The 26331-nt window shown below is 48.1% G+C and overlaps 1 protein-coding gene and 1 long non-coding RNA gene across 6 annotated transcripts in view; one reads left to right on the forward strand and one right to left on the reverse strand.

Moving 5' to 3' along the window:
* Positions 1 to 904: 904 nt before the first annotated feature.
* SLC25A37 (solute carrier family 25 member 37) overlaps positions 905 to 26331 on the forward strand; it is a 59619-nt gene continuing 34192 nt past the window's right edge. For 4 of the 5 annotated variants that reach the window (XM_077943256.1, XM_077943255.1, XM_077943257.1 and 1 more), the window contains exon 1: positions 12588 to 12938. Coding sequence is in view for 1 of the 5 variants with exons in the window: in XM_001106001.5 (XP_001106001.2) it covers positions 12729 to 12938 (210 nt within the window). In the remaining 4 variants the exon portion in view is untranslated. Of the gene's footprint in view, positions 930 to 12587; positions 12939 to 26331 lie in introns of those variants that run through there. The other variant, XM_077943254.1, reaches the window with a different exon arrangement.
* On the reverse strand, positions 22580 to 24737 carry LOC144330752 (uncharacterized). Its single transcript, XR_013397197.1, has 2 exons — positions 23703 to 24737; positions 22580 to 23484 (listed from the first exon to the last, which is right to left on the reverse strand). It is a non-coding gene; the product is annotated as an uncharacterized LOC144330752 (long non-coding RNA).

Below are 26331 nucleotides of genomic sequence, written 5' to 3' on the forward strand. Positions count from 1 at the left end.
TTTGGGGGGCGAGGACAGTGCCATGTGAAGTTTTATCTGCTTAGGAGTGCTGAGTCCTGTCCAGTAAATCCCTAATGTTTAGGATTTAAGGGTAAAATTTTTGATTTTAAAAATAATTTTGAGGCCGGGCACAAGGGCTCACGTCTGTAATCCCAGCACTTTGAGAGGCTGAGGTCGGTGGATCACCTGAGGTTGGGAGTTCGAGAGCAATCTGACCAAGATGGAGAAGCCTTGTCTTACTAAAAATACAAAATCAGCTGAGCATGCTGGCAGATATCTGTAGTCCCAGCTACTCGGGAGGCCGAGGCAGGAGAATCGCTTGAACTTGGAAGGTAGAGGTTGCTGTGAGTCGAGATCGTGCCACTGCACTCTAGCCTGGGCAACAAGAGGGAAACTCTGTCTCAAAAAAAAAAAAAAAAAAAAAAAATTGATTTTTAACGTTCTAAGAAGTGACTCCCCCTAGCTTTGTCTTCTAAGAGGTTGATAAATCTTCATCCTAGGACTTTTTCTAATAGGTGATTAAAAAAAAATAGTTGAGTTGAACCTAAGTCAAGGACAGAGTCCTGTGTCCCACCCCCTTCCTGCTGATATTGCTACCATTAATCAACCCTCTTGGGGTGCAGCAACAAATGGAGCCAACTATCATATAAAATTACACGGCCTGCATTTCTCCAGCTTGCTCCTTAATAACAGCCCTAAGAAGGAAAGGAGATAAGATATCTGAAAGTGCTGGAAAGTTATCAAGTTGCCATTTTTTAGGATGACTTGGCCACCAACTTCCGGGAATGGAGAGACACTGAAACTGAGCGAGTTCCTTGCTCTCCTAGGACAGGTACGGAAGGACAGAGGGGAATACAGCAAAGCTACAAGAAGGCACTCTGTGTTTCTACTGGTGTAAATGTGCTCGACTGTAACACCCTTGTGCCTAGGTGAGTGCACAAGCCTTTTAAGAGAAACATGGTTTACTTGTACCAAACTGATCAATTTTAAGAGACTGCTAATGCCCTTAAAGTAACTTTTACGGATGCGACACAGTTGATGAGAATTTGAATTGATCTATATCTTAAAATTAAGTTCATTAAACTGAGCAAATCATGTTTATGTCCTGATTTTATATACTTGCATTTATCAAAAAGATTTTGATTTTTGGGAAAAAAAAAAGGACACTTTTTTTTTTTTTTTTTTTTTTAAATAGAGTCTCGCTCTTGTTGCCCAGGCTGGAGTACAGTGGCGTGATCTCAGCTCACTGCAACCTCCGCCTCCATGGTTCAAGTGATTCTTGTGCCTCAGCCTCCCTGAGTAGCTGGGATTACAGATGCCCGCCACCATGCCCAGCTAAATTTTTTTAGTAGAGATGGGGTTTTGCCATATTGGCGAAATAATACTTTTAGTAGAGATGGGGTTTTCCAATATTGGCCAGGCTGGTCTTGAACACATGACCTCAGCTGATCCGCCCACCTCGGCCTCCCAAAGTGCTGGGATTACAGGTGTGAGCCACCGCACCTGGCCAGAGGACACTTAAAAAGCAGAATTAACTGCCGATTAAGAGACAGATCTTTGGTGAACATAAACATGATATGAAAAATCTCTATGGCAGGCCAGGCATGGTGGCTCATGCCTGTAATCCCAGCACTTGGGGAGGCCGAGGCGGGTGGATCACCTGAGGTCAGGAGTTCGAGATCAGCCTGGCCAACATGGTGAAATCCCATCTCTACTAAAAATACAAAAATTAGCCAGGCGTGGTAGTGGGTGCTTGTAATTCCAGCTTCTCAGGAGGCTGAGGAAGGAGAATTGCTTGAACCCAGGAGGCAGAGGTTGCAGTGAGCCAAGATCGTGCCATTGCACTCCAGCTTGGGTGACTGTCTATGGCTACAGTAAGTGCTGACAAATATTAGTGAAACACTAAGGGGAAATCGACAGTTTGGCATATATATATATCACAATTATATGTATTATATGTTATACATATAGCAGTAGTCTATATATGTATAATAGCCTTAATATATATCAGGTGCCTTCTGTAATTTCTCGTTTAATTCTGTAATGTAGGAATTCTTCGTGTTCATTTTGTAATTGAGAACCAGACTCAGAGATGGTAAGTAATTTTTCCAAGGACACACAGCCAGGTGGTAGGTGGTAAATGAGGAGTTCTGACTTCAAAGTTTACCTTTCCCATAAACTTTAAACTTTTCTACTATTCCCTGCTTCCTCCTCAATCAATTAAACAAATATTTACTATATTTTTTCTCCAGAATATATAAATATTTCTACATTTATAGTTATATATTGACTTATAACATATGTTATAAAAAGTGTAGAAGTCGTAAGTGTCCAGTTCAATGCATTTCTACAAAGTGAACACACCAAGTTAAAAAACCCAGAATATGACCAGAATCCCACAAGGTTTCTCACGCTTCCCTGCAGCCACAAGGGTAATGACTGTGCTGGTTTCTAACACTACCAATTAGCTTTTTTTGTTCTTGAACTGTATGTTAAATGAATCATATTGTCTGCTATTTTGTGTCTGGCTTCTTTTGCTCAACATTGTGTTTGTGATGTTGAACCATGTTGTTGTCCAAAGTTGAGAATCATTCCTGTTGGTTGCTGTGTCACATTGCATTATGTGAACATACCACCATGTATTTATCCATTCTGCTACTGATGAACAGTTGGGTTGTTTCCAGTTTGGGACTATTGTGAATTGTGCTGCTATGAGCATTTCTGTGAACGTCTTTGGGTGCACAAAGTAGGTGTTTCTGGGGTATATATTAGGAGTAGAACTGCTGAGTCATAGGTCATGTGTATATGCAGCTTTACTAGATATTGCCAGACCATTTTCCAAACTGGTTGCATCAGAGCTGGTTAGTTTTAAAAACTGGACTAAAAATACTCTTTCTGATTATGTTCACCAAATGTCCTGATTCTTGAAAATCTGTCCTGAGTAGGCAGATTTCTTGCAGCAAACTGCTACGTAGCATCTTGCTACATAGACAAATTTTATGAATTACCACATTTGGGCTCAATTGAGAAGGATGTGTTTGTTACATCAAGTGGGACTATGGAAATTAACAAAGCAGAATTAAAAACTTCACAGTGTGCATGTGGCTGAATTTTCCCATAGCCTGGAGCTTTGATGTAGGGAAAAGGTACCATCCTGCCCATTCTAGCACAGCCACATTGGGAGTCTCAGATACTGGGGCTCCATCTACCAACACAGTAGCTGAACGGTTCAGCCTGGGAGCCTGAGAGGAGGGGGAAGATCTGGCTGCTCTCTGAGGACACTCCCAGGGTTCCTCTCTGCTACCCAATGTTTCTGAAGGACTATGGAGACAGGCCACCAAATGGAGATCCTTCGTTAACCCTTCTCTCCCACCTGAGAGACTCTCAGTGCTAACTTCACCCCTGCTTTGGTAGGTGGCAACCTGGTCCCCTTTGCACATCTTTCTCCTGCAAATTCACACTCTGCAATTGCCCCCCAACAGCAGCTGAAACAGAGGTCCAGACTTGAGAGACACATATGATTCAAGTCAGGAGAAACCAGCCAGGCATAATTAGATGCTGTGGACAGAGAAAACGCATGGAACGCAAATGGAAAACCACAGTGGTTGGTGCTTCCAACTGCAAACGAGCTGCTTCTCACAAGGGCAGCTCTTGGAAGCAGTGGGTTTTACTCAATCCTGATCTGTCTCCAAAGCACATGCTTGCTATTTTTATGAGATATCATCTCCATTCTCCTACAGAGGGGCCTCTTCTCTGCTCAGTCGTCTATTTGAGGCGGGGAAATACAGTGACTTTGCTGCCTGGAGGATCGTGGTCAATGAACTCTCTTATTCATTGCGCATAGAGCTCAGTACAAAACTGTGCAAATGTGGCCATGTGCTAATGTGCTGTGTCAGGTGAAGCTAATCAGAGTGGAGAATTGATGACTATTGATTTTTACAGAGCAGGCATCTGAGATACGACAAATGATAGCAATAAAGGAGTTTTTTTTTTTTTTTTTTTTTGAGACGGAGTCTCGCTGTGTCTCCCAGGCTGGAGTGCAGTGGCGTGATCTCGGCTCACTGCAAGCTCCGCCTCCCGGGTTCACGCCATTCTCCCGCCTCAGCCTCCCAAGTAGCTGAGACTACAGGCGCCCGCCACCACGCCCGGCTAGTTTTTTGTATTTTTAGTAGAGACGGGGTTTCACCATGTTAGCCAGGATAGTCTCGATCTCCTGACCTTGTGATCCACCCGCCTTGGCCTCCCAAAGTGCTGGGATTACAGGCTTGAGCCACCACGCCCGGCCAGCAATAAAGGAGTTTTATCAGGCTCTGAGTTTATTTCAAAGGTGAGTAAGTGTATTGAATGACACACCTGGGGTTTTATCTAAGCTCTGCTGCCAACCACTTTTGTGTCCTTGGACACGTTACTTTACCTTGGATCTCTTTTGTCCACCTGTAAAAAGGACTTATAGACTATATCACACTCTAGTTCTCTTCCAGGTCCCCAGCTTTGTAACTCCATGTTGTCCTAAGAAAGGTAGTCCCCTGGCTGGGCACGGTGGCTCACACCTGTAATCCCAGTACTTTGGGTGGATCATTTGAGGTCAGGAGTTTGAGACCAGCTTGGCCAACTTGGTGAAATCCAGCCTCTACTAAAAATACAAAAATTAGCCGGATGTGGTGGCACGTGCCTGTAATCCCAGCTACTTGGGAGGCTGGGGCGGGAGAATCACTTGAACCTGGGAGGCTAAGGTTGCAGTGAGCCGGAATCACACCATTGCACTCCAGCCTGAGCAGCAGAGCAAGACTCCATCTCAAAAAAATAAAAAGAAAAAGAAAAAAGAAAAAAGAAAAAAGAAAAGAAAGGTAGCTCCCTAATTTAGTGTTTGTGACATATGCTTTGGAAGAAAAAAAAAGTCACCTTTTTCTCTCTACTCCACAAACTGCTCAGAAGCTCCAGTTCCGAGGTGCAACGTGTTCTTAACTCCCTGGGAATCATGGACGTCTGCAATATTTTCATGCTGTTATTTATATAGGAAGATGAAGCTCTTTTCCAAAGAAACTCTGACTCATTTAATAATATGTACTGTTTATTCGTTGTGTGTATTCAAGGAACTTAGAGTGTAATGGGAGTGCCAAGACATGGCTTCCAGAGTTGCAACGTAAAGTGCAAGGTTCTAAGAGCTGTGGAAGAGGCAAGGAAGAGCTCCAGGGTTCCTCTTACTTTTTAGGGGTCAGAGAAGACTTCATGGAAGTTGAGGTGTCTGAGTTGAGAAACGAATGTTGAGCATCATTTCAACAGTGGAGATGTGGAGAGTCTTCCCTTTCAACAGGATATAAGAAGAGACAAGGGCCATAGGTTGAGGGACATGGTTTTGGGGATGACAAGCAAGGTCTGGCTATAATTAGGTGACCCTATGTCGGGGTTTTCCCAGGATAGTCTCAGTTTATACCCTCTGTCCTGGTGGAATTGTTAACAGTGACCCTTTTCATTCTCAAAAAGTGCCCCGGTTTGGATGATAAATTACAGAGTCACCATAGCTATAGACGATGCTGTCTCAGAGGCTGGATCCAGATGTGGCTAATAGGATCTAAGAGTCAAAAAAAGAGAGAGATGACTCTATGCTTGGCTACAGCTTGCTAAAAAGGAGGTAAATGCAAGGGGAAAAAATGGCATTAGAAAGAGTTGGTGGCCTGGCACAGTGGTTCATGCCTGTAATCCCAGCACTTTGGGAGGCTAGGGTGGGCGGATCACTTGAGTTCAGGAGTTTGAGACCAGCCTGGCCAATATGGTGAAACTCCGTCTCTACTAAAAATACAAAAACTAGGCCAGATACAGTGGCTCACGCCTGTAAGCCCAGCACTTTGGGAGGCTGAGGCAGGTGGATCACCTGAGGTCAGGAGTTTGAGACCACCCTGGCCAACATAGTGAAACCCCATCTCTACCAAAATACAAAAATTAGCCAGGCGTGGTGGCAGGTGCCTGTAATCCTAGCTCCTCGGGAGGCTGAGGCATGAGAATCGCTTGAACCCAGGAGGCAGAGGTTGCAGTGAACTGAGATCGCACCACTGCACTCCAGCCTGAGCGACACAGTGAGACTTTGTGTCAAACCCGCCCCCGCAAAACAAACAAACAAAATTAGCTGAGAGTGGTGGCGGGTGCCTGTAATCCCAGCTACTCGGGAGGCTGAGGCAGGAGAATTGCTGGAACCTGGGAGGTGGAGGTTACAGTGAGCTGAGATCACGCCACTGTGCTGGGTAACAGAGCGAGACTCCGTCTTAATAAGAAAGAAAGAAAGAAAAAAAAAGGAGTTGGTGATTGTTAACAAAGATTGGAAAGACAGAGCTGGAGGGGTCTGCACACCAGTAAGTCCAATCCAGATAATCATTTCACAGATGAAGGAAGGAGAAAAAAGGATGTTAGGACAGGAACGCAGGCCTCTTGGTGCTCTTGCCTCACTGGACTGAGTTGAATAGTGTCTGTCCCCCTGCCTCAATTCATGTCCACCCAGAACCTGTGAATGTGACCTTACTTATAAATACAGTCTTTGCAGATGTAATCAAGTTAAGACAAGGTCATACTGGATTAGGATAGGCCCTGAATCCAATATGACAGGTATCTTTATAAGAAAAGAGGAGTTGGACAGGCACAGAAACACACAGGGAGGGTGCCTCATGGCAACAGAGGCAGGGGTCTGAGTGATGCATTTACAAGCCAGACCAGAAGCTGGCAACTGGCAGGGGAGCATCCTCCAGGATAGCCTTCAGACAGAGCATAGCCCTGCTGACACCTCCATCTTAGACTGCTGGCCTCCAGAACTGCCAGACAATACATTTCTTTCTTTCTTTCTTTTTCTTTTTTTTTTTTTGAGACAGAGTATTGCTCTGTCGCCCAGACTGAAGTGAAGTGGTGCGATCTTGGCTCACTGCAACCTCCGCCTCCTGGGTTCAAGGGATTCTCCTGCCTCAGCCTTCCAAGTAGCTGCGATTACAGGCATGTGCCACCAGGGCCAGCTAATTTCTGTATTTTTAGTACAGACGGGGGCTTCACCATGTTAGTTTCAGGCTGGTCTCGAACCCCTGAGCTCGTGATCCGCCTGCCTCGGCTTCCCGAAGTGCTGGGATTACAGGCGTCAGCCACCGCGCCCGATCACATTTCTGTTGTTTTAAGCCACCTAGTTTGTGGCATTTTGTTAGAGCACTCCTAGGACACAAATATTGTACATTTTCTGAGCTTTAGGTGCGGCAGAATATTCAGGTAGGGCTGCCGGAAGGCACATGAACACGTGGGACTGGAATGAGGAGGAGCTGGGGTTGGTAACTGGGGTGTGGGAATAGGAGAGATGACCAACGGGAGGACAGGACAGCAGCTGCCAGGACGGGAGTTGCAGGGAGGGAGAAAGGAGAGGGAGAGAAGGCAGAGGGCCCCAGGAAAGCGAGCGGAAGTGAGGAGGGGATTCCAGAGGAGGCGGAGGCTGAGAGGTTCGTACTGGGAGGAGCAGCCGATGTGGCTGGCACGCGAAAATTCCTGTAGAAAATTGCAACGGTTAGAAACTGCCACGCAATGGTGGCAGGCGCCTGTAATCCCAGCTGCTCGGGAGGCTGAGGCAGGATAATCACCTGAACCCGGGAGGCGGAGGTTGCCGTGAGCCGAGATTGTGCCACTGCACTCCAGCCAGGCGACAGAGTGAGACTCCGTCTAAAAAAAAAAAAAAAAGGAAAAGAAAAGAAACTGTCACTGCAAAGGGTTAAGTAAAGGGTTAAGGACTGAGTGCATTTTTAGCAGAGAGAGCAGGGAGATTCCTCTCCCCTCTCCGGAGGACTTCAGGATGGAGGAGAGACAGAGGGTACTAGCTTCAGATAAGGATCAGGGAAGAGAGGTTCTATTAGGTGATGGGGCACCAAGTATATTTGTGGAAATAGGCCAGGAGAGGGAAAAATGCAGATGTCAGCTCTTGTGGTGGCCCACCCACATCACGTGGCATGACGATTAGTAGAGTGAAGCAGCAGAGTCGGAGGACGCCAGGGCACAGGCAGGCTCCTGGGAAGCAGATCAACGCTTCTCTCTCAAGTTACTGATTACACCCCAGCTCTGACCCTTGCCAGGCACCACTGGTTGTACAAGGATGCCTGGTAAAGTGAGGCAGCCCTGTGTTCTCCCATCTGATGGCTCCTTCCCATCTCTTCTTTATTTGACTTGGGGTTTGAGAGGGGGGCTAGCTTTTGCCTCCATTTATTCGTCCATCTCATGGGGAGACTCATTTCTGTATGAATCTCAGATAGATTTAGAAACACAGCACTGTCCTAGGGAAAGCAAGGAATCTGAGGCTACAGGACAGGACCTGTATGAGGGAGGGAGGGAGGGACTGTGTGCCCAGAGTCCTTTGAGGCCCTCCCAACATATGTACTCTACTTAAAATTACGCAGGATGTGGATGAGAGTGTATTATAATAAACAGGCCAGGTGCAGTAGCTCACACCTGTAATCCAACGACTTTGGGAAGTTGAGGCAGGAGGATTGCTTGAGTCCAGAAGGTTGAGGTCAGCCAGGGCAATATACAGTGAGACCTCGTGTCTACAGAAAAATTAAAAAATTAGCTAGGTGTGCTGACAAATGCCTGTAGTTCCAGCTACTTGGGAGGCTGAGGCAGGAGGATCGCTTAAGCCCAGGAGTTCAAGGCTGCATGAGCGGTGATCGTACCACTGCACTCCAGCCAGGGTCACAGAGCGAGACTCTGTCTCAAAAACAAACACACAAACACAAACCAGAAAAACCCACAAAACACCAAAGATCAACAAAGCCTGAAAACACACCACACCACCCGGTGCCCTAGTTGACATAATGCTAGCTACAGTTGCTTCGTGGCCAGGAGTCTTCTCTCTGGCACAAAGCAGAGGAGTGCTGGGACCCAGGGAGAGACCCAGCACTGGCTAAATTACAACTAGGGTAGTAATGTACCTGTGTGTTGCACGGAGCAGATGGATGTCAGGGCTAGAGTAATTCTTATGAAAAAAAAACCAGGATTTGGGAGAAAGCCTGAACCTCTTCCTTCTGCACCCCTCATTTTCTGTCCTCTTTTCTCCCAACTCCCCACAATTATATCTAAACCTCACCATGAGCTTCCATGGTGAAGTATATATAATTCAGATACATCCTCTTCCAAATACTGAGTCTATTTTCTCTATATTTGGTTCACCATGTGGTAGGAATGACCAAAATCTACAGAGGAGGAAGCTTGCCAGAAACAGGCCAGAGCCACTCAGCTAGTGAACACTGGAAGCAGGGCTTGCACAGGTCCACACCTCCAAGTCAGGTGCTTCTTGCCCTGCACATTCTACAGCTTCCTCTTTCTAAGTGGAGCTTGGCTTCCAGTTAGACCAGGGCTGCATGAGGACATCTTCAGAACTACAACGTTCAGGAACTTTACGAAAGACTCTGATAGAAGTGACGAGTCATTCTGAGCTTCCTGGCCTGCCCCATGGGAGAGGACCAAATGAGCTGCCACTCCTCTGCTGCTGGTCACCATGTTCTTGCCTTTCAAAGACAGAGCTGCTCCCTTCCTGATGGCCGTGTGGCCCAAGCACTGGGTTATTCTGTCTGGGATGTTACCCTCTCCCAGCATGTCTTCCCTAGAGGTCTGGGAGCTGGACCGGTTACTGCCTTCTGACATCCGGGATGGCTCCTTCATTACTGTGCCCTTGCGCTGCTATACACAATACTGTGGGGAGGGGTTTAGGCACAGATCCACACTGCCAAACTGGCTTCCCAAGGGATTGGCTACCTCTGCCATGGCCTCAAAGGCAAGGAATCAGAAGGCCACCTACAAAGTCATGGTGCGGGGATCAGGAGGCTGCCACTATCACTGCTGCACCACCCACTTCCATAAATACCTCTCAGCATCCATGAATCCGGTGACCAAACACTGCCATGCTGTTGCAGTAGGGAACCCACAGCCCACCCCAACTGTTCCTGCCTCAAGTGTCTCCGACCTTGCTAGGCAGTAGAAAACATCAAAGAGCAGGAAGGGAGCTTCATCTCACGTTCACTTTCCAGATCTTTCTAATTCATCTATTGGCAGAATATAATTCATGGCTAGACCCTTGGCTGAAAGAAAGTCTGAGAAACGTGGCTTTACATGTTCTGGCCACTGCAGTCCAAGGAGGAGTCTAAGATGCTAAGCGCCAAACCACCGTATCTACCATATATGGGGAGGATAAAATATTGAATTATTTTAAATAATCAATATTCCAAAGATTTTCAACCATTTCTAATATTTATTTAATGAAATTAAACAAAAATCATGTCTGTGAAGATTATGGGCATATTCACATTTGCTAAGAATTCTCCTAACCATCAAAAGGCAACTTCTTTCCACTGGTTTTGCTATTGCAAAGTTCGGAGGGTTTCTCATCCATTAGGAGGCGTGTGTGTGTGTGTGTGTGCATATATATATTAAAAATATATCTTATACATATGTATTATATATAATATAGGTGTACATATATACATATATAATATAGGTGTACATATGTAGATAGATGTATATATGTATACATAGGTGTATATATCACATATAATAGGTATATATTAAATATGTATAAAATGTATAGATATGTGTATATATCTTATATATAAAATATAACATATTTTATATATGAAATGTATACATTTATACATAAAATGTACATATATTATATATACACATGGATACGAATGCTGAGAGGCTAAGTAAAAAATACATTTTATATATACACATGTCTATATATTTTATATACACGCATCAACATATTTGATATATGTACATATCTATATATTATATATCCTATTTATGTCTTATATATGTAAATATCTATATCCTATACGTATATACTTCTATATATAGATATGTATATGTATGTGTATATATGGTATATATATCCTAAAAAGAATGATTTTTTATTTTTAAATTACAGATATAAGTATCATTTAAAGTCTGAAAAATAAAGTCAAAGCAGTTGCCTATAATCCTCCATCACTAGCACAGTAACCATGCGACTCTTTTCCTGTGCACATTTACATTACATTGTGAATGTAATGGTTATAGAATTTTGTTGTTTTTCCATTTAACATTACATTATAATCATCATCCATGTTGTGTAACGTAAATTCCACTTTTAAAGGCTGCATAATATTTCATTAATATTATGCATGCGTCATAATTTCCTTAGTCATTCCCTTCTGGTTGAACATTTAGGTTGTTTCCAATGATTAATAAGGAATGCTCTGAAGAAGAGCTTCATGTGTATTTGGGTTTTTGTCACATTCCCAGAAGTGGGGCAATGGGTTCTCAGAGACTTAATGCTTAAAGGGCATCCACTTAAAAATAAGGATCAACAGCTTCTGATCAGTATTTCTTAAAAATGACCTTTGACAAAAGTAGAGTTTTCTCTAGCCATTACAGAGATGGCTAAGTAAAAACACAAAGCTTGTTTTTAGTTATCACATTCTTAGCACTCATCTTGCCAGCTACTATCTGCAGCTACCAAAACTGGGGAAACAGTGCCCTTGGCCCTGACGCCTCTATTGATCTCTACCTATGCTCACATTACTGTATCTCAAATCCCTAAGAGCTGCTTGGGATGCTGATCACGGTGAGGGCAGAGAGCAGGCTCAGCATCTTCAGGGTCTTCCCCGCCCTTTCATATCTCAGGGTCCAGCCTTCCTGACGAGAAGCCTTGTCTAGATAAGGCAGGGCCCCGGTGCCTAGAAGCTGATCAGGCCAAGTCATCTTAAGCCCTGGAACATGCAATTTAGATGGACACTTCCAGAGGCAGACAGGTCCCTCCCCTACTTTCTGATTTCTCCCTTTTCCCCCAAACTGGAGCAAAACAACATTAAAACAGCCTGGGTTACACTTTACTGAAGAGGCCAGCTTAGGACGACTTGAAGAACTAGGTGACTACAGTCTTAAGACAGGCAGGGGCAAGGCTGTAAGATTTTACTCTCAGCCAGTTCGCACTTCTACTGTGAGATCAGGCCTCTACAGACTTTACGGGCATATCAGATCCAAAGAAAATTTCTTGGAAGTGCCAACTCAGAGGGGCTCCCTCCTGGTCACTCCTTATAGTCTTGCTTGGTCCAGGGCAGGGTGGGTTCGGCCTCTCGGTGAGAACAAGAGGAACAAATTTAGCTCTGCATTATGTATTTAGGTTGAGCGAAACAATTTCGAATGAGGGGCGGTCTCTCCAACAAAGCAATCTAGAATGGGACCCTGAGTTTTAACTTCAGGCCTTAGGAATGCCAAAGCTCGCTCAGCGATTCTGTTTGCAAACCCACCCGCCCCGGGGGCGGATTTTCCCCGCGACACTGTCACCCTTGCCTCCATCTCTGGGCATACCTCACTGCGGCCCCTCCCCAGTGACCTCCCCTGCCCCTCGCGGACCAGCCCCATCCTCAAGATAGTACAACTTTCCGGGACACCCCACGTCTCCTCTCGCCCCCGTCCGGTTGCTTGGAAATTTGCACGGGACGGTGACGTCACACAGGGAGGCGGGTCCCCACTGTCCCGCACACCAATGGCGCGGCGGCCCCCGGCCTCTTGGTTCCCGGCGATTGGTGTCTCGGGCCGCCGCGCTCCACCCCAGCCCGCCATGGCGTCAGGCGCCGCGGCCCCGGGGAGGTGGCTCCCACTTTAAGAAGTGAAGTTTTGCGCCCCCTCCCCCTCCCTGCCCACCTCCTGCAGCCTCCTGCGCCCCGCGGAGCTGGCGGATGGAGCTGCGCAGCGGGAGCGTGGGCAGCCAGGCGGTGGCGCGGAGGATGGATGGGGACAGCCGAGATGGCGGCGGCGGCAAGGACGCCACCGGGTCGGAGGACTACGAGAACCTGCCGACCAGCGCCTCCGTGTCCACCCACATGACAGCCGGAGCGATGGCCGGGATCCTGGAGCACTCGGTCATGTACCCGGTGGACTCGGTGAAGGTGAGGCGCTGGGGGACTTCGGGGACGCAAAGAGCGGAGGAGGAGCGCGCGCGCGTTTGCATCCCGCGCGCCGACAGCCTGGGGGCAGAGTCCCGAAACCGCGCTCTCCCCAGGACCGCGGCGGGCCGGGGTATCCCCGGGAGCAGCTGTGCGCAGCCTGGGCGCCGCGCCTTCCGCCGACCCAGTGAGGGTGCCAGGTCCTTGCCCCGCACCGCCCGCTGCTCCCGCTGCGTGCCGGGCCCCGGCTGCTGGCGGGGGAGGCGGAGTGGCGAGCACCGCTGGCTTCGGCGACGACTGGGCTCCCGGGGGACGCGATCGCTGCAGCTCTGCACAGTCTTACCACGCTGGCCGTTCGGGCTGGCTGGGGCCGCCCACACGTGCGCGGTTTCCGAGGGAGCTCCCCGCAGGGGAAGCCCTCACCACGCTGGCGCTGAGAAACGTGTGGCCCTGGCCGGGCCGCGCGCCCCAGGACTTGATGTGTGGCTGCTCCTCCCAGGTTATTTCGGGGACTTGGGGCCGGCAAGACTTCTCTCGACTCGTGGCAGCTCTTTACCGGTTCGGCATCGGCCCGTGGGATCCTCTTTATGAGGGTTCCTGCACTTCTTGCCCCTACTTTGGGTCGCCGAGCCGCCGGGAGGCAATGACGTTTGCCTTCTTTTGCTTGCGGGGAGGTGGATGGGCTTGTGCCTTACAGTCCTTGCTGTGGATTGTGTGATAGGCACTCAGTTTCCTTTAAACCCTGTCTGTCACTTGCCCCGGTAGTTTTAACTGCATTTCTGTGAACAGGCAGCGTTAGTAGGTGGGTTTTGCCTGGTAGACTGAGAGTTGCCCTCTGTCAGCCTGCCCAGAACACCCCAGGACCAGGATAGAGTGGTGCAGGAAGTAATGCCAGTATTGACTGTTACACATTGCACTTTTATAGGCATAACTCATCTAATTCATGCAACAGCCCCGGGGGTTAACAGATGAAGAAACTGAGGCGCAGAGGCGAACCGATTACCTTGCCCAGGCTCCTACACCACCTCCAGTCCTCTGGCTGCAGCTGCAGTGTGCTTTGGGGGATTCAGAGGCCTCTCTAGGTGGCAATTATTTTGCAAGGCAGGTCCCACAGAGGCACCCCCAGCAGCTGTATCTTGTTTCTGATGCTGGTTCTGCATGAGCAGGTATGAAGGCCAGAAAGTATAACTCAGAGGGTTTTCCCGGCTCCTGGAGCCGGCAGTCAGTGTCTGGACAGGCACAAATCCAGTGAGGAAAGACATGGGCTTCCAAGGTGCTGCTGGACCTAAACCTGAGCCGTCACCCATCTGTCCCTCCAGTGTTCTAGTGGGGAGTTAGAGGAATGGTTCTCATCTCCAGGAAAGACACCGGACTGATACCAGGAGGCATTTGTGTAGGAAAGAATTCCTCAAATGTAATAAAATTCTCCATGATTGGAGCTGTTGTCTCAAGTGCCCTGGGCAGAGCCTGGGGAAAGTTAGGAGCAGGGAGGTGTTGTTTGAGCAGGCCTTAGTCCTGCTGGTGTCTTGAGATGACTGTTCTGTTCGGGAACCCCACTGTGAATTCACTTCAGAGCATCATTTTAGCTTATTTTTAGGATTAGAAATAATTAGTTGTGCCTTCTGAGCACCCTTTGACACTCTCAAGAGGCGTTTCTCACATGTTTAAATTGTGTAATCTGTGTTTAGTTTCTCCCTGCCCCATAGATGTTGATATGTTTTGGATTAGATGTCACCTGTGTACTTAGTATTACTTTCCATAGCAGTTTTCATCTGTGGACAGGTTAACATGGTGTGAGTGGTAGAAGGAGCCAGTCTGGTTTTCCTAGATAAGTCCGTAAAACAAGGCGTGGGTTAGCTAATCAGTAAAGTCTTTTAGGTTCTGGGATTCTAACTGACCCCAAAACATGACCCTTAGGGGCCCTTCCATGCTGAAGTGTGCAGGGTTGGTTTTGAGGCTGCTACTGAGTGCCAGGATCTGCCAACATCAGCACAGCTGTCTGCCCAGCGTGAGGAGTCAGGGATGTATACTCCATCATAGAAAGGCTTGGGGAGATCACCCTGTGTCACTCTTAAGTATTTTGGATGATGGCAGAGACCAGGAGTAACTGAGTCAGGAGACGTGGGTTGGGCTTCAAGCCGTGCTTCTCAGTGGCTTCATGCCTCGGGCATTGTTCTGTGCCTTAGTTTTGTCACCATAAAGTGGGGACAGTGGACCTATTCAGTCCCCCTCCACATTTTTAACCGATGCCCCGTTTCTCTGAACACACAACGCCCATCGTCCTCTTTTATGTTACTTGAAATAAGAAAAGAATTATTACAGCTGAAAACAAATCTATGTAAATAGGACCTTGAAAGAGAGAAAGCTTTCTCCAATTTTGAAAGGCACCATTTTTAACTTCGATCTTGTAATGACAAATAAGAATGTTGAATCGGCTGGTTTTTTTTCTATCCTAGGTAGTATGGACTGTGGAACTCTGTGCTGGTCACTTGCAACCCTGAACCTGATGCTACTTATTTTGCAGTTCTAAGTGCAAAGTCGGCCTGGTGGATACTTCCCATTATAATATTAAATTTGCTTGTTCATGAAGTCACACCTCACCTCCCCAGTGTCACTTTAATAACTGGTGTATTTTTCATGGTGGGCCATGACCCATTAGTGGGCTCTGCATTAAAAAAAAAAAAAAAAAAAAATACGAGTGTGCCTGGCATGCAGTAGGAGAAATGTTGAAATTCTGTTTGGGTTGTGTGTGTGTGTCCCCGGATGCATTTTACAGAAGTGTAAAATGTACTTCTGGCTAGGAGTTTTGGTCAAAAAAATATGAAAACCACTGAACCTGAGGAAATGTCTCTGGAGCCCCAGCAGGCGACACTGAGATTATGAAGTGGGTATTTGGAAGACCTTTGGCAATTTTCCTGCTGCTTCCTGGGTCTTCCTCTTTCACTTGGTCCTCCCATGGTGGGGTGTGAGTGCTCCTTCATCCTCGTGATGATAGTGAGCAGCGAAGTGATACCCAGGGAGGGAGTATAGGGTCTCTGCAGGGCTCTCGCCAAATGGTGGCAATGACTGACTCCTCTCTGGCGGGGCCTGGTGGCAGGTTTTCCATGAGCCTCTTTCTGGTGTTCCAGAGTGGCAAGGGGCACTTGGGGTGGATACAAGAACCCCTGGTCTGGTCAGGAGAGCTCAAGACTTGAGGAGCATGCCAGGTGGGTGGAGGAGGAAATTCCAACCAGATTAGGCACACCACTCGGAGACCATGCCGAGTCCCGAGACCCGAGTCCCGCCTGGGGAAAGCAGGGGCAGAAGGAAACAGGAAACATTTGAAGCCGGGGGACTTCCGCTGACCCTTTCACAGCCCTTCTTTTGCTTTGCTTGTTGGGGGAAACCCTGCCTGTGACTCTCCTAGGATGAGCCCTCCTTCCCAGGTGGGTGCACCACTGAGCGTTCACTCTAGGAGCCTCCTGGCTGACCTCATGGCGTGCACAGCCAGCCTGCCCAGCTCAGCACAGCATTACCTCAACTTCTGACTTCTCTCCTGAGTTTTCTCCTGGCTGCAGGAGGACTGGTAGGAAGGGTGGTGGGAGGCAGTGCAGCAGCTGCCAGAGTCCCCTCCCACCCACTTTAGCGCTTTCCAAACAAAGTGCACTTAGGTCCATGCCATTCAGCTTCAGAAGGGCGTGAAATCCCAAATTGCTCTAGTTCCTGGGACAAAATTATAATGATTTTTCTCTCTCCCTTCTTGTCTCCTGTCCTTCACATCCCCCTGCTCCCTTCTTTTCTGTCCTTTGATGAGAGGTGATTTTCTTAAAAGGTGAATTAGGAGTGAGGAATCAAAAAAGGGGATTTGTGAACTGCAGTCCTGTTCCTTGTTTCATGAATTCCCAGGCTGCGTGCCGATACCCACAGCCATGGCCTGCACCCCTCAGGCCTACTCCGCCCGAGGAGGGTGAAAACCTCATCCCCTTTTCTCTGCCCTCAATTGGGGAGGGCCAGGCTGGGGCGTGGTTTGAGGGCCAGGCTGGGGCGTGGTTTGAGGGCCAGGCTGGGGCGTGGTTTGAGGGCCAGGCTGGGGCGTGGTTTGAGGGCCAGGCTGGGGTGTGGTTTGGAGGCGGGTGCCCAGGAGTACTGTGAACAGCAAAGGGGGCCTCAGCTTTTTAGTAGGGAGAGGTATTTGGGGTTGAATGGGAGGATTTAATCAGCTGCTTTGCTTAAACTATACAAGGGTGTGCACCTGGGGTGGGGGATGTGTGTGTCACCTGGAAGGGAGGAATGTGCTTCCCAAACCTTTTCCTGGCTTCCACTTGGGCACATTTCAGCTGCATGTGGCCATCTCATTAAAGATAACTTTTGTCCCATCTTGGAGCAGTGACTAGTCTTGGGGAATCAGTCCCACTTTCTCCGTGTTTCAGTCTTGGGCTCCTGACCCCCTCTGACTTCAGGGAGTTTCCTTCCTCTGACTCATAGGATGAACCCACCTGCTGGTGTGGAAGCCCTTCAGCACCTTTCTTGAACCCTGTGGCTCTTTTGCTGTCTCCACTAGTACTGAACCTTTTCTTGTCAAAGAATTTGTGTTTTTGTTTTTGTTTTTAATCTGAAATAGCAGCTGTCATGTCCCATCCGTGCTGGCCACAGACATAACCCTGTGATCATGGTGTTGGTTGGCCCACGCCAGGAGGCATGGCTTTGCCACTCCCATGCCCACCTTGAATGTTTGTGTCTGACGTTTGTCATAGGAGGGGTATATCCAATCTCTTTCTCTTTTTTTCTTTCTTTCTCTCTTCTCTTTTTTTTTGAGACAGGGTCTCGTTCTGTCACCCAGGTTGGAGTTCAATGGTATGATCGCAGCTCACTGTAGCCTTGACCTCCCAGGGCTTGAGTGATCCTCCCAGCTCAGCCTCCTGAGTAGCTGGGACTACAGGCACATGCCACCATGCCTGGCTAATTTTTTGTATTTTTTATAGAGCTGGGGGTCTCAATTTCTTGCCAAGACTGGTCTTGAACTCCTGGGCTCAAGCGATCCTCCCACCTTGGCCTCCCAAGGTGCTGGGATTACAGGCATGAACCACCATGCCCAGCCTCTTTCTTTTTGTTGAACTGGAAATCTTCCCCCAAGTTCCCTTAACCTTCCCTCAAGTTCCCGCTGAGATGGATTTCCCACCCTTAGAGAACTATCTTGGGGTTCAAATTCTAGTCTTTGACTTACTGGTTGGGCAGGACACTTAGCTTCTTCATGTCCTTACCTGTAAAATGGGGATCCTATTTTCTTCCTGCTTTCTCTTTCCTGACCCAGCTTTCCATTGCTTCTTTCCCTCTTCTCTCATTTTTCCAGTGGGCCTTGTGGAAGTTCCTTGTTAACAAGGTCCCTTACATCTTCCCCTTTTACCGAATGTTTCTTCCACTTCCCCCTTCTGATGGAAATCCAGCTCGTCTTGCTAAGGGTTGGGCACATGGACCCGTGAGTCCAAATCCCTGGGACCGGGTCCCATTTCCCAGTTAGGTGTGACCTTGGGCAAGTTTCTTAACCTCTCTGTGCTATTTCCCTATCTGTAAAAAGGAGAAGAGATGGTACTGATCTCCCAGGGTGGTTGTGAGGGTTAAGCCCTCGCTGCACTTCACGTACCTGGTACACGCACAGAACAGTGGATACTCTCTGATGTCTGCTCTCATCTTTATCTTCATCATTATCAGCATGCTTGCTGTCACTTTCCCTCATTCCCTGAGGACTTTGGCATCTGATGCACAGACTTCACCTCCACAGATCCTGTCCTCACCCTGAGGATGGCCCCTCTTTGTCCCCACCCGACTCAAGTCCAAATCACTCTATTCCTTACACCTCTGAGTCAATGGCCTTCACCTCCATGGTGTCTTGACTTAACTCAGAACCGTCCGCCTCTGAGATCTTAAATTCAGATGTCTGATAGCCTGGACCCCAAGATTGACTACTGCAGCTGCTGGCATTCAGTTTCTCTGCCTATGGTTTTTCCAACCCTAGCTTGCCCCATCTGGGTCCTGGACAGCCCATCTGTCCCTTGGGCAGCCAAGCCCTTCAGGAACATTCACACTGCCTCCAATGCGCATGCTCCCTGGCCTCAGTTCCACGTGTCTGGGTAGCTGCTTGCATCCTTCACAGGGGTCCTGTTGCTCCTCAGCCCCCACCCTATTGTTGTCAGCCTCAGCCTGGCATCTTGCTTCCATGTCATAGGGAAACCAGTACCTCGATCAAACCCATCTTCCTGTCACCGTCCTTCCAAACTCTCTTGCCTTCCACCCCCACTGTAAGGGAACAGGTGTCTTCATTCCTTTAAGGTACATCAATGTGGCAGAGAAGGGAGATGTATACAAACCACTCTGACACTTGGATTTGAATCCTGGCTGCACACCTGGGCACATTACCTAACCTCTCTAAGCTCAGGTTCCTTCTCTGCAAAGTGGGGATATGAATACTGTATTAGTCTGTTTTCATGCTGCTGATAAAGACATACCCGAGACTGGGTAATTTATACAGAAAGAGAGGTTTAACGGACTCACAGTTCCATGTGGCTGGGGAGGCGTCACAATCATGGTGGAAGGCAAAAGGCACATCTTACATGGTAACAGACGAGAGGGAATGAGAGAACCCAGTGAAAGGGGGTTTTCCCCTTATAAAATCTTCAGATCTCGTGAGACTTATCACTACCATGAGAACAGCGTGGGGGTAACCGCCCCCATGATTCAATTACCTCCTGCTGGGTCTCTCCCACAACACGTGGGGATTATGGGAGCTACAATTCAAGATGAGATTTAGGTGAGGACACAGCCAAACCATATCAAATACCAAGAACTGTTTTATAGGGTTGTTGTAAGAATTAAGAAGGAATGCCCTGAAGAGGGACACTGATTTCCTCAACTGAATTTAAAATTATTACATGTAGACGTTTTTAAAGGACGTCCTTAAACTTCCACCACAAGAGGAATATAAAGAGGTCCCTCCTGCACCAGAAAGATCTGCAGATCTTTTTCAGTGTTCTTGGAGGTATGGGGTGTGAGAACTTGATCAGTGTGTGTCAGCCACCTTGTTCTCTAAAGGGAAAGCCCCTCAAACCATTTTGTATTCTGTATTACACTTCAGAAAGTGTGGAAGCAAAGGCCATTTAATCTTTCAAAGCTCTTAATGTGATCCTGAAGGCTTTAGTTCTACAAAATGTGAACTTCTTATGGACCATGAAATTGGGGGAGCAATCTCCTGAGTTTTGTCTAACAACCCTACCTCTGATGCAGGATAATTTTTTTGTCTTTTCAAAGCTGTTGTTCTTCCTATATCTCTATAATAAAAGATATTAAAGAGGAAAAATAAAAAAGAATTAAATGAGGCAACATATGTAAAGTTCTTGCCGCAGTACGTGGTGCGTACGTTGTCAATAAATGGTGATGGTGATGTCATTTTTGTCCCCTCACTCTTGAGTGACTCAGTTCCGGGATCTTTAGCCTTCCTTCTCCATTGAGTTTTTCTCAAAAATGTTTCTACAGATCCAAGCCCATACTGTCTTAAACAAACCCGAGACTTCTCACCTTGACCCCAAATTTCTTCCCATAAACAAACTGTTGCCCCTTTTTTTGCTCCTTAAAACAACAAATGTTGTGAAAGAACTATTGACACCGGTCTCTGCTTCCTCACCTGCCACCCCTGCTTCCTGGCTTTTGCACTGGCCAGCTGCAGCCTCACCGAGGCTCCTGGCTACCCACCATCTTCCTCGCCCATCCTGCTGCCTCTGTCCCTGCCAACGGCACCTCCGAGAGGGGTTGGCCCTGTGATACTCAGCTTTCCTCTTTGGGCATGGCTTTTCCTCAGGAATGTGCCCTTCCACCTCATTTCTTCCCAGCACACATGCCTCAGTTTCCTCCTGGGACCTGATGGCTCCCAGATCACTATCTTGGGCCCAGACTTTCTGGAGCTGAATCTCCAGCTACCTCAGAGCCTCCTCAGACTCAGTGTGGCCAGAATGGTGGTCCTGGCTTCCCCTCGGGCCCTCCTTCTGCACCCTGGAGTGATCGTCAGCTTTTCTCCCGCCGCTACCCTCTATGCAGGGAAGGCCTGCCCGTGGCTGTATCTGTAATACTTCTTGAATGTGTTTCCTTTTCTCCCTCCCCACAGCTACTTACTGCCTTGGTTCAGGGACCTGGATGTCTCCTCTTCTTTGAGATCCCAGACTGCCCAAGTTAAAAGTGAGTTTAGGCCGAGCTCAGTGGCTCATGCCTGTAATCCCAATACCTTGAGAGGCCGAGGTGGGAGGATCACTTGAGGCCAGGAGTTGGAGACCAGCCTGGGCAACGTAGCGAGACCCCATATGTACAAAAAATAAAAACATTAGCTTGGCATAGTGGCATATGCCAGTGGTCTCAGCTTCTTGGTCTTGCTTGAGCCTGGGAGGTCGAGGCTGTAGTGAGCTATGATTGGACCACTGCACTCCAGCCTGGGCAACACAGCAAGACCCTGTCTCAAAAAGAAAAAAAAAAAAAGTGAGTTTACTCTCCCCTGCCTCACATTTCCCTTTTGCCCATCTCTACTTTGTTTTTCTCCCCAGCAGTTGTTACTTCCTAACACACACCATTGTTTATTTATATTGTTTACATATTTTACTTATATTTATAATATTATTTTATTGTTTATGGTCTCTCTTCCCTCATCAGAATGTAGGCTCCAAGTGGGCAGGGATGTATGCTCCTCTGTTCACCACTGTATTCCCATTGCCAGAAGCACAGTAGGTGCTCAGTAAGTATTTGATGGAGGAGCTTCTGCAGTTCATTCTGCACGTCAGTCATGGCGGGTCCTGCTCTTCAGTCTCCAAGCCCAGCAGCTTCCTGGTGGGCTGCAGTTTTCTCATCGGAAATAGAGAAGAGTAGCAGTGCCGATTGTGCCTCCCTTGTAGGTCTTTTTAGTGCATCTAGTTGGAAAATACAGGCAGGTTTGCAGGGAACACAGTTTTCAAAGTATAAAGCTCAGTGCAGGTGCTAGGTCATGGTGTTTATTGTCACACTGGGATCCTGCGGGAGAGATAAGGTTAGCTGATGGGAGTGGAAGATCCAGCCCATTCTTCATGGTGCCGCAGAGCCTGCAAGCCTGCAGAAAGATGGGGAGTAGCCACGTCTTTCTGTAGTTCACGCCTATGTCTCTTCCCACCTGATAATCCCTTAGCACTTCTGTTTGCCTCGCATGTAAAGCCCGACCTTTGCATGGCGGGCACACAGACTGAAACTCTTCCCTCCTCCAGCCTTTCTCGGACTCATCCACAGAATGACACAGAAGTATTCTGTGAATATTGGTTGAATGAAGGAAGGCACAGCTTTTTAAAAGAGATGCAAAAAAAAAATTATGAAAATCTTTAAAACTTGTTAATGGCTGGGTGTGGTGGCTCACTCCTGTAATTTCGGCACTTTGGGAGGCCGAGGCGGGCAGATCACCTGAGGTCAGGAGATTGAGACCAGCCTGGCCAACATGGTGAAACCCCGTCTCTACTAAAAATACAAAAATTAGCTGGGCACAGTGGCAGGCGCCTGTAATCCCAGCTGCTTGGGAGGCTGAGGCAGGAGAGAATCACTTGAACCTGGGAGGCGGAGGGTGCAGTGAGCCGAGATTGCGCCACTGCACTCCACCCTGGATGACAGAGCGAGACTTTGTCTCAAAGGAAAAAATAAAAGAGAGAGAAAAAACTTGCTGTTAAATGAATTCCAGTTTTGATTTTTTGTTTTGCATTGGTTTTGAATCCATGCATATTATGGCCACAAAGAAGACTTTCTTGGCTCCGTTGTTTGTGTTGTGTGTGTGTGTGTGTGTGTGTGTGTGTGTGTGTGTGTGTGTAACCCAGCAAGCAGCAGCTGTACCCCGATGAGGCAATGTCTTCATTTGGCCACTCATGTCATTCCACGTTTCCTGAGTGCCCTCTTGGCTAGGCACTGTGCTAGACACTGGGCCACAAAAATAAGAATGCCTGGTCCGCCATTCTCAAAGTAAGCATGCTTCCTATAATTAGACCCTGAGCTAAGGCGACAGAAACAGCGCCCTTTCAAGAGAAGAGTTGCCTGTCTTGACGGACTTTCAAATGGGCTGGGAGAACAAGGTCTGGGGTATTTGGACTCTGGACTGCTCAAGCTGCTGTCGTCTTGCAGGTCTAGAGCCTACAGGGTAGCATGGTTCTAGTTTATTTGCTGGGCGCTTCTGAAATTGGTTCCTTCTCCTGTGAGAGACAGTGGTCCTCAGTTGTGTTCCCTCCCCACCATCCTCGCCCGCCCTCCCTCCCACGGTGGTTAGTCATTCTGGAGGCTCAAGTTGGCTCACAGGAGGTACTCTTGAAAACATCCCCCACCCTCCTCGTAACCCCAGTCAGGAAGGGCCGTTGTCGGGTACTAAGAGGTGTTATGGTTTCACATTCGTGCTTTCTCTCTGAAGAGAAAACGAAACATGTTGAAATAGGGAGAAATCCCAGCAGCAGCTTGCTTGAAGCAAAGGTTGCATAACAGGTCTAGGAAACGTCTGGCCATGTGGGTCAAGTTGAGGGACTCCAGCCTTGTGTCACTGAGGGAACTCCTCCGGGTCCACCGAGCCTCTGGATCCATCAGGTCCATCCGGAGAGCCACTTGGAAGGCTCTGGGACCCTGAGGTCTGGCTGGCCACGTGGTCTGTGATGGCTGTCGCTGGTGAAAGAGAGACCCTGGCTATTATTTAGCCAACAGTGTTTATTCCCTGGCGTGACCAGAAAGGGTGCATTTGAGACACTGCTGTGGGTGGGGGACCCGGAGGAGCGTTTGTGTGTCTGACTTATGCTGGTGTTGAGGCCCTAGAACGGTCACCAAACTGGGGCGGGGTGCAGGCCCCATGAATTTAAGTCCTGGTCCTGCTGTTAACCAGCTTGGAAACCTTGGGCTAACAATTTCTCTGGGCTGGTTTTCTCCTTGTGAACCTAGACTAGTGTCATCTACTTTACCTTTTTGACAGGGCTGTTGGGAAGCTTAGGTGAGGTAGATTTGTGAATGGCTCTTGCAAACCTTAACGTGCAAAGCTAATGACAGATTGTATCAGAGGCAATGTGCTTAATAATTAGAGCTGTTTGTGTTAACAGCACAACCTCAGGGCCAGACTGCCTGGAGTGGCACCTGGTCAAGTTCATCATACCTCTCTCTGCCTTATTTTTCTCATCTATAAAATGGGGCTAATAACAGTACCCATTTCAGTGTTGCTGTGAGAATTGAGATGATACACCTAGAATGTTAAGAACAGTTCCAGGCACAGGGCAAACATTCCATTAATATCAGCTCCTCTTGTTATTTCTAAAAGCATTACTTGAATGCCTGGATATGTTTGTATATTGCTGTTGCAATTGTTAATTATATTATTTTTGTATTGTTTTAACTTTCATTTGGTCATTTGATCCTCTTAGCTCTCCTTTGAAGGTGAGAAAAGGCAGGTGTTGTTTCTCATTTCATATTCGAGAAAACTGAACTTCAGAAAAATTACATGCCCTAGAACTCGGGCTGTTTTCTGCTCCAGAGCAAAGAGCGAGAGGAGAGAGGAAGGGAATCAGGCTGGAGCAAGCCAGTGTAGGGTGTTGGATGCAGACTCAGCTGTTAATGGCAGCAGAGCCCTTGAGCTGGGTTCTGGAATATGAGAAAGGGCTGGGATTGATGATGGGACCCAGCTGCATTGTTGGGACGGAGGAGCCAGAGTTGAGTTGAGAGACTAACTCCAGGAAATCATGGCACCCAGAAAGTGTGGCACAGAAAGCAGGGCTCTAATGTATAGTTAGGAGTTTTTTGGCCAAATACTCCAGCAAGCAAGGAAAAAGGATGATGACATATGGTTATTGCCACAGGATATTTTTGTCTGTGTCTGGCTTCTCTCTCTGGAACAAATTGCAGCTGCTGTGACACCTTCTCATTTCAGCAGCGAGTCGAAGTTGCACTCACTGTAGTGTTTTGAATTCGGACTCGTCTTGAGGAGTCCTTGCCAGATCACAGTATATGTATATAAGTGACTTACTGGGAAGAGCACTACATCATAGTTCCGTGGTCCACTAGGGCTGCAGTTTTCTTATCTGAAATAAGGAACGCTAACGGTGCCCATCCTGCCTCCCCTGGCCGATCTGCCTATTCATGTAGTGAGAAAATAGAGGCAGGCTGGCAGGGAACTCCACTTTAAAACTCTGTGCAGGTGCTAGGTCATGGTATTTATTATCACACTGGGATCCTGTGGGAGGGGTAAGGTTAGCTCATTGGCATGGAAAATCCAGGCTCTCATTCCAGCACTAGGACTCATGCAGCTGCCTGGCCTTGGGCACTTCACCTCTCTCCTTACAGTGTCTCCCATCTGTTGAGCCAAGACAGGGTGGCTGTCTGCTGCCGACCCTTTGGCTGGCTAATGAGGAAGAGCCAGTGCTGCTCAGAGCATGCTCATTTCGTGGTAATGTAGACAGGGGATAGTAGTGGCTGCGCGTAGCAGAAACCGGCAGGGTAGGACAGGATGAGCCCACCTTCCGGGAGGTGTACTCAGGGTGTTAGGGTGAGGACGTCTGTGGTATTCTCATTTTATATCCTTACTCTTATTTTCCAAGAAAGTCTGTCCCTTTGAGCAGCAGGCAGATGAGTCTGGGGACACTGTGGGGAGGGGTCCCCCAGGAGCAGGAAGGTGACTAATGATCCCGGCAGAATGACTGTGTGTGTTTGCAGATGCCTGGGCTCTTCCCCACTTTGGCCTTTCCCGTCACTGTTTTCCTCACTTGCTTAAGAGGAGAAGGAGGTAACACACAAGTGCCTTTGTCTCAGGGTCCCCATGGTGCCCATGTTGAGGGTTTTGTGGACGCCTTGCATTGCCCAAGGCCTGGCTTTAGAAGCAGAACGTGGAGAGAGAGGTTGCAGCCTGCAGGAAGCTGGCCAGCCAGACCTGCCGGGCAGCGGGACCCGCGGGCACTGCCTCTGACTCACAGCGTGTCCTTGATGCGCAGTGCTCCTCTCCACACTTTCTCTGCCCTCCTGTGGATCACGGGTGTCCTAGCGCTGTTGGGAGCCTGGGTTAAAGTTGGCTGAGTGGCCGGCTGATAATCAGATCCAGGGAGTCAGACCAGAGATGGGGGGACATCTTTTCAAAGGCAAGAAGATGCTGCCAGTGCGTGTATATACATATGCGGGTGGAAGGGGTAAACCCAGGGTGTGTCTTTAACTGAAGAATCAAGAAAGCTGCTTTCCTTAGTCACCCATCTCTGTGGTTCATTTGCTAAACATTGGCTTGCGTTAGCCTGATTCACAGTAATGTGGCTCCCTAGGAAGATTCAAGTGGCGTTTGTGAAAATGTAGCTTCATCCACGGCCCTTCGTTGAATGGCTGCGTTACAGTCAGCACCACATAATGATGTTTCGGTCAACTATGGACT

The sequence above is a fragment of the Macaca mulatta genome, chromosome 8 (assembly GCF_049350105.2).
Source record: "Macaca mulatta isolate MMU2019108-1 chromosome 8, T2T-MMU8v2.0, whole genome shotgun sequence".
Classification (NCBI taxonomy): domain Eukaryota; kingdom Metazoa; phylum Chordata; class Mammalia; order Primates; family Cercopithecidae; genus Macaca; species Macaca mulatta.